The sequence below is a fragment of the Molothrus aeneus genome, chromosome 3 (assembly GCF_037042795.1).
Source record: "Molothrus aeneus isolate 106 chromosome 3, BPBGC_Maene_1.0, whole genome shotgun sequence".
Taxonomy (NCBI): domain Eukaryota; kingdom Metazoa; phylum Chordata; class Aves; order Passeriformes; family Icteridae; genus Molothrus; species Molothrus aeneus.
In genome coordinates this window covers 82,705,543-82,712,454 of record NC_089648.1, presented here as the reverse complement: position 1 = coordinate 82,712,454, position 6,912 = coordinate 82,705,543, and the positions used below count along the sequence as shown (strand labels likewise).

The 6,912-nt window shown below is 43.4% G+C and overlaps 1 protein-coding gene across 1 annotated transcript; it reads right to left on the bottom strand.

Moving 5' to 3' along the window:
- Nucleotides 1-326: 326 nt before the first annotated feature.
- On the bottom strand, nucleotides 327-3,097 carry TMEM18 (transmembrane protein 18). Its single transcript, XM_066545867.1, has 5 exons — nucleotides 2,992-3,097; nucleotides 2,693-2,813; nucleotides 2,008-2,062; nucleotides 1,036-1,129; nucleotides 327-943 (listed from the first exon to the last, which is right to left on the bottom strand). The coding sequence occupies exons 1-5, from the start codon at nucleotides 3,037-3,039 to the stop codon at nucleotides 854-856; spliced, it is 408 nt and encodes a 135-aa protein (XP_066401964.1). The 5' UTR covers nucleotides 3,040-3,097; the 3' UTR covers nucleotides 327-853.
- Nucleotides 3,098-6,912: the final 3,815 nt, after the last annotated feature.

Here is a 6,912-nt window from a genome sequence, read left to right as displayed (position 1 = left end):
CCTTCTTCATTTTTAACTATTTGTATTTTTCAGTTATTTATTTTAAAAAAGCATTAAAAAGGGAACAAAACTGCGCATAACATTACTAAGTTTCTTTCCTTTCTTTCTGTTCTACAAAGAAGCATAAAACGATCAAATTTTCATCCAGCTTTAAAAAATGTATTTATCTAGAAGCCTTAAAAACATGAAGTATAAATTGAAAGAAATGAAGAGATAATTTTTAATTATTTACACAAATTAAACTGGGGAATTTGCCAAACTGGGAATTTTAATGAGACAAAAAAGAAGGAAAAAATCTGATTAAAAATGAATACAAATCAACTCCATTTGAGATACAATAAGAGGATAGTTTTATTTATAAAATGCCACTGGCACACAGTACACATAGGATGTATGAAACTTGATTTATAAAGAAGTGAAGTGCTTCACAGAAGCATGGATTCCTGAGTTATTCTGAATAAAATCTCTCATTTACTGTAATTCACAACACAGCTCCAATTGGCTTAAGGAGCAGAATAACTGATACTTGATAAGCACAGAATAAAGACATAGTAAAAAAATACACAGGCAAATGGAAACTGGGATTGTGTCTCAACAATACTAACAGCCTTGGTCATGGAGGAAAACAATCGTACGCTGAAGGGCAAAAGACTTGTTAAGACTGGTTTCATAATTTCAAAGCCAAGTCAAATGTACTGTAGATACCTGCTTTCACCTCAATGCTCACAGCCACAATCACAAAGTCCTCTTGACACCAGACACAAAAATACTTCTGTTCCTGCATACCCTTACAGAAGGACTGATTATCCAGACAGGCATAATTACAACTGAAGAAAGAAAAAATTTGGCACATTCACTTCTTTTTCTCTTTTTCTACTTTCCTTCTCTGCTGTAGCATCTTCAGTTCAGTCATTACATTCAAAGTTCTGTAAACCCAAGAGACCTGAAAAGAAAGTAAATTATTAAATTCAATTAAGTCATATACTTTACTTACTCATTTACTGAAAGCATCTATATCAATGAACACATACATACCACAATTATAATAGTATTCACCAGCAGTGGCGCTGAAAATACAAGTGAAATGAACATTCCTCTTGAATCAAAGTATTGGTATTTAGAAAAGAGCCTGAAAGAAATAAAAAGAAAATGAAAGACAAAGTTTTATTTAGTGTAGTTCACACATTCAACTTTCCCAGCAACTATTCTACATGGACACATCATCCCACATCTTGGGATCACCAAGCATAGGTCAGCATTCTACTGCATTAAGTCAGAAGAAAAGAGGCAGTTGATACTTCTTCAGTTATAAATACTAATATCAGTCTTTCTCTTCTTTACAGTTTTACTGTGTAAAAGCTAGCTAACACGACTGACTACAAGAGTGCATCACAAATCATGCTTATTCTGAAGCACCTGAAATGACTTTAGGTATTTTGCTTACTTATATCAGAAAATGTAACAAAAATAATAAATGTAGCAAAGCTGTAATTAGGTCATATATGCCTGAAACATGACTAGAACTAGATGCCAGCATAAAGTAGTGTTAAACATGTAACTTTCAGTAATATCAGAGAAAGATTAAGTCAATGCTCAAAATATCAAATAAACCATCAGTTTAATTCTGGTATGCACATTTAGTAAAACAGGCAAATGTTAATGTTTGTTATACATATAGAGGTAATTATATAAAGCAGCAGTGGTATTTTTGGGAAGTGGTTCTTCAACTATTAAACACGAATACCAAACCCCCTCCCCCAAACAAACAAAGAAACAAAACCCACCAAGAAACCCCCAAAAAATCCACCACAGCTCACATTCTTTTCCCCTTAACCATAGCACTCTGCTTTTCTCTCAGTTCTTTGATGAGTTATTTTACAAGCATCCATATAAACAGATTTTAAGCAGTACAGTAAATGCATGCTACCATTATTATTTCTTAAAAGGATGTGATAATTATGTTGTACTGTATAGTTTTATTCAAAAAATGAAAGTGAAAACATTTACCTCCAATTCATGGCTGCTAATTCATTGATATATTCAGCACAGTACACTAAGCCCACTATAAATAAAAGAAAAAAATTAGACTTGGTATTTCTTTAAAAATAAATTGCTCATAATACATCATCTAATCTAAATCCATGTGGTCTTAAACCAAAGCTAGTATGTGTTCTGCCAGTCAGCCATGACTGCTTTGGCTAGGCAAGGTCCCTGTGGACTCTCAGGCTGATAAACCCTGGGATAACACAAGTTGTTACTGCAATGTCCACGCCAGTCTTGCTCTTCCTCATGCCATTATCACGGCTGGCAGCAGGGCACATAATGAACTTGCTCCAGAAACTAAAGCTGACCGTATTCACCGAACTGCACCATTAGAACAACGCAGAGTACAAAGCAACTGCTGGCTCTCAGTCGATTTTTTTTCTGCTTTCCCAGCACAGGGCACTTCATCGGGAAGCTGCGATACACACGGCAATGACCACGCAGCCACCTTACTCATCCCACTTCCTCACCAAGGCCAGAACTTTAAGTCACTACTTCATACATTTTCTTAGAAATGAAAGAAATACGTATTTTTAGGTCACAGCAGGATCTATAGCAGATTATTATCCACAGACACACGCACTGCTGGCGGGGATATACGAGCTTGCAGGCACTGCTCTGGCAGCGCACGGCGTGCCCGGGCACTCACCCATGCAGAGGAAGAGCCCGACCTGCACCCGGCGGTGCTGCAGGGACGCGCAGGTCAGCAGGAAACAGAGCAGGTGGAAGGCGGCCAGCCCCAGCAGCCAGGGCTCGGACCAGTCCGTGCTCTGCGGGCACAGGGAAAGCGGGTCAGGCAGGCAGCGGCGGGACAACGGGCGGCCACAGCGACCGAGCACGGCCGGTGTCGCTCACGTACCAGGCTCGGCAACGAGCGGACCCACAGCAAAGGCCTCCCCCCTCCCCGCCGGACAGCCCCGCTCCCCCGGGCGGCCCCGCTCCCCTCACCGCCAACACGGCCGGCAGCCCCGGCGGGCCGCGCACCGGCGGCTCCATGGCGGCGGCAGCGCCGGTTCTCGCGAGACTCGGGCAGCCGCCGCTTCCCCTGAGGGGCGATGGCTGAAGGGGGCAGCGGTGCTCGAGGCGGCTCCGCCTTCCCCGAGGCGAGAGGACCGCCGATGGTCCCGCGGTTCGGAACACGGGCTGGGGTGGCTCCGCACACCTCGGTGGCTCCTTCTCCTGAGGGTGCTCTGGTCGCGTGTTGAGCGTTTGACGTCGGGCGGCCGCCAATGTCCCCGTCCGCTCTATGGGGTCCCGCTGGCCTCGGCGCTGTGGGTCCGTGGCCCAGCACTGGTGTTAGCTTTTGGTCTCCTGTCAGCAACACCCAGGGTTGGCTTTAGCGGTGGAAGTGCACCGAAGAAAGAGGTTTAAGCCCAGCTGGGAGTTCTTCAAACACAAACACAGTTGAGCTCTCCAGGCAGGAACTTAAGTCAAATGAAAACCACTTTTTCTCTCCAAGTGAAGCCCACCGTGACCCCCCCGCCCGCCTCGAGTGGCAGCGGGGCCCCCTCCTGTTACTCCTGACCCCCCTCTGCCACTACAGCAGAGCTCAAGGACACATTTTTTAACTTTGGAAGTTGAAAAAAAATTAAAATATTACAATGGAAAGGGAACAGGAGACAGGTTAAACCTCTAATTTATAATTCCATTTGCTAAACGCACCTAGGTCTGGAAGAACCGACTATTCTTAAGACTTACCACTTAAAGAGCATTTCAAACTCAGATTCCTAACAAAGCCAAATCTAATTTGAAGAATTACATCTGTTGAACAAACATTGTTTTAGTATATATCTCCACATTCTGCTTTCATTGATATTTTTTTTCTGACATTTTAGCTTATCAGGTGTGAACCTTTGGCTTTTTTTTTTCCAAATGTTTTGAAGTGCATGTATAAGTATTATTATAAGCATGTATAAATATTTCAGATACTCTTTTAATTTAGTTTACCATATAGCCAGAAACGGGTCATCAGTGTGACCTGGTCTCTCTTCATTGTCAAACTTCTGCAATTTAATATGCGATACCTGAAACTGAGGATTTTTTTTTAATTTTTAGTTTTTTCACTTTAGGTTTTTGTTAGTCTTTTTCTCAACAAAAGTATCTGGAGGCTAATCAAGGCTTTCACTTGAAGTGTTGTAAAATTAAGTAAGGTGATTGAAAGGTGGTAATTACTATTATTGTCTTAAAATTAGGACTAGGGGAAAAAAGATATTTTTATCCCACATTGTAGATTGGAAAACAAGACTGCAATAACATGGACCTGTATGGGCTGGGGTCTGATCTGCTGGGAAGCAGCTCTGTGGAGAAGGACCTGGGGGTCCTGGTGGCCAACAAGCTGCTCACGAGCCAGCGGTGTGTCCTTGTGGCCAAGAAGGCTGAAGGTATCCTGGGGTGCACTGGGAAGAGCATTGCCAGCAGGTCACAGGAGGTGATCCTGTCCTTCTACTCAGCCCTGGTGAGGCACATCTGGAGTGCTGTGTCCAGTTCTGGGCTCCTCGGGACAAGAGAGATGTGGAGCACCTGGCGTGGGTCCCATGGAGGGCTACAAAGATGATTAAGGGACTGGAACATCTCTTTTATGAGGAAAGACTGAAGGAGCTGGGCCTGTTCAGCCTCCAGAAGAGATGACTGAGATGGGACCTCATCAATGTCTGTCACTATCTGAAAGGAGGGTGTCAAAAGGATGGACCAGGCTCTTCTTGGTGGTGCCCAGCAACAGGACAAGAGGCAATGGGCAAAAACTGATGCACAGGAAGTTCCAGCTGAAGATGAGGTAGAACTTCTTTACTGTGTGGGTAACCAGGCACGGGAACAGTTTGCCCAGAGAGGCTCTGGAGTCTCCATTCCTGGGGATATTCGAGAACCATCTGGAAACAATCCTGTGTAGTGTGCTGTAGGGTGACCCTGCTTGAGCAGGGTGGTTGGACCAGATTGTGGTCCATTGTGGTCCCTTCCAGCCTCACCCATTCTATGACTTGTTTGGACAGTCTTATGACTAATAATAAATTTTTGTGTTTTGTAAATGAGGAATGAGTTTTGTGTAATTGCTCAGTAGTTGACTTCAGAAACTGTCTGCAATAGCTGAAGGGCTTCAATGAATGCAGGATGCAGTCATTAACTATTTGAGTGGAATATGCGGGTCAGTGGTGAATCTGTGATGCAGACAAAGTGGGTGGAGAAGAAATTATTGGCTTACTATGGCTACAACATGTTGAATTAAAAATTAATGCAGCTGTTACTGTCAGCCAGTGTAGCATCAGCAGAACCTTTCCTATAGGGAAATAGGAGTTGTTTCTTTAAGACTGACTAAAATAAAGTCAATAATGCTGTTTGTCAGCAGATGGTAGCAGATACATAAGTATTGCCATATCTTTTGTGTAGTACATGCTCTCTTTCATTTATTTTTAGTGGAAAATGAAATGTGAACAGAAGATACTTAGAAGGCAGTGAACAGATACATTACTCTTTAATAGGGAAAAACTTGTGTATTTGTCCTTTTATAGCTCCTTTGCAGAACCAGTATGTGACAATTAGGGCCTAATTTTTAGAATACTAACCATAATTATATAGTAATAATAATAATAATAATAAAATGTTTATGTTCTCATTATTATAAGTAACTGAAGTAATTTGTAAAACTCCCTCTCAGTTTTCTGTTGCAAGATTCAGATTCCTATGTAATTTTCTTCTGCACTACAGTATTATCCAAGCAGTTTGGATAAAAGATAAAAAAAAACTTGGTTGATAAAAGGAATTTTTTCCCTTTTAACAACAGAAAAATTTCATTTACTTTACATAGGAAAAGATCAAAAATCAGACATTTATCTTAAGTTTATGTTGCTAAAAAAACAAGCTGGCTAGTAAAAGTCTATGTACAATAGGATATCCCAAATTTAAATGCTAAATTATGTTCCTAGTCATAGCCCTTACACATGTTTGCTGGCAGATCATATTTTGCAGTACTAGAAACCACACAGAAGTGCCTGTTATACTTCCTGCTGAAGGAAATTGATTCTGCAGGAGAAGATGTGAGAAGGTGTGTGAGTGAGTGAATGAGGCAGCCCCTCACCTCATCAGTCAAGGCAAAGATCCGAGGTGAACACGTGTGGGTGTTGTGGTTTGTTCTATGTTTGTTCAGTTTTTCCCTCAGTTGTTGTGTTAATGGTTCTGCCTGGAAGTTCCAGTACATGTCAATCTCTGTACCCCTCCCACGTTGTCATGGTTTCCCCAATGTATCTCGTGTGTTCCCCTCCCCTGGCCGCCTGCCTATCACCCAGCACCCCTGCCTCTTTTTCCAGAAGCTTCTGGCTGGGGTGTTGGGTGATTGGTTCAGGGGCCAGGGCCCCACCCGCAACTGTCTCCCGTTGGCTCCTCACCACTGTCAGTCTTCAATGTAACTTCTGTACCCCTCTCTTGATTTGTTGTTCCAAACCCCGCCCGTTCCCCATATAACCTGAGGCTTTTCCCTGCCTTGGGGCTCAGACTTCAGCTCCCCGACCCGTCACCTTCCCTTCCAATAAAATCTCCCTTCCCAAGAAGCCGTGAGTCGCCCTTTCTTCAGCGTCCTGCAGCTTTGGAGTTCTCTACCTGCAGCCACCTGCCTTCAAGCACAACACCGCTTGGGCACAGGGCCTGGGTTTCGCGCCTAGGCAGTGCTCGACTGGCTGGAGGCTGGCTGGACATTGCTTCTCTAGCCTGGGCATTCTATATCACCCGGCCGCTGCTCCAGTGTGGGGGTTAGTGACAGGTGTTGACAACCCAATTTGTGTGCTTTGTAAAATCCCACTGCAGAGTTCTGCTCTTGGGGACAGGGACTGCTCATCTCTGCATCTCCTGCCTGCCTCACAGCCTGCTCCCATGGAGTCCTGT

Excerpts from the sequence above, each read along its gene's own strand:
- TMEM18 (XM_066545867.1), bottom strand. The coding sequence starts at position 3,039 with ATGGAGCCGCCGGTGCGCGGCCCGCCGGGGCTGCCGGCCGTGTTGGCG. Across the intron at positions 2,814-2,991 it reads GGCTGCCGGCCGTGTTGGCG|AGCACGGACTGGTCCGAGCC; the intron begins GTGAGGGGAGCG and ends CTGTGCCCGCAG. Across the intron at positions 1,130-2,007 it reads TTAGCAGCCATGAATTGGAG|GCTCTTTTCTAAATACCAAT; the intron begins GTAAATGTTTTC and ends TATTTCTTTCAG.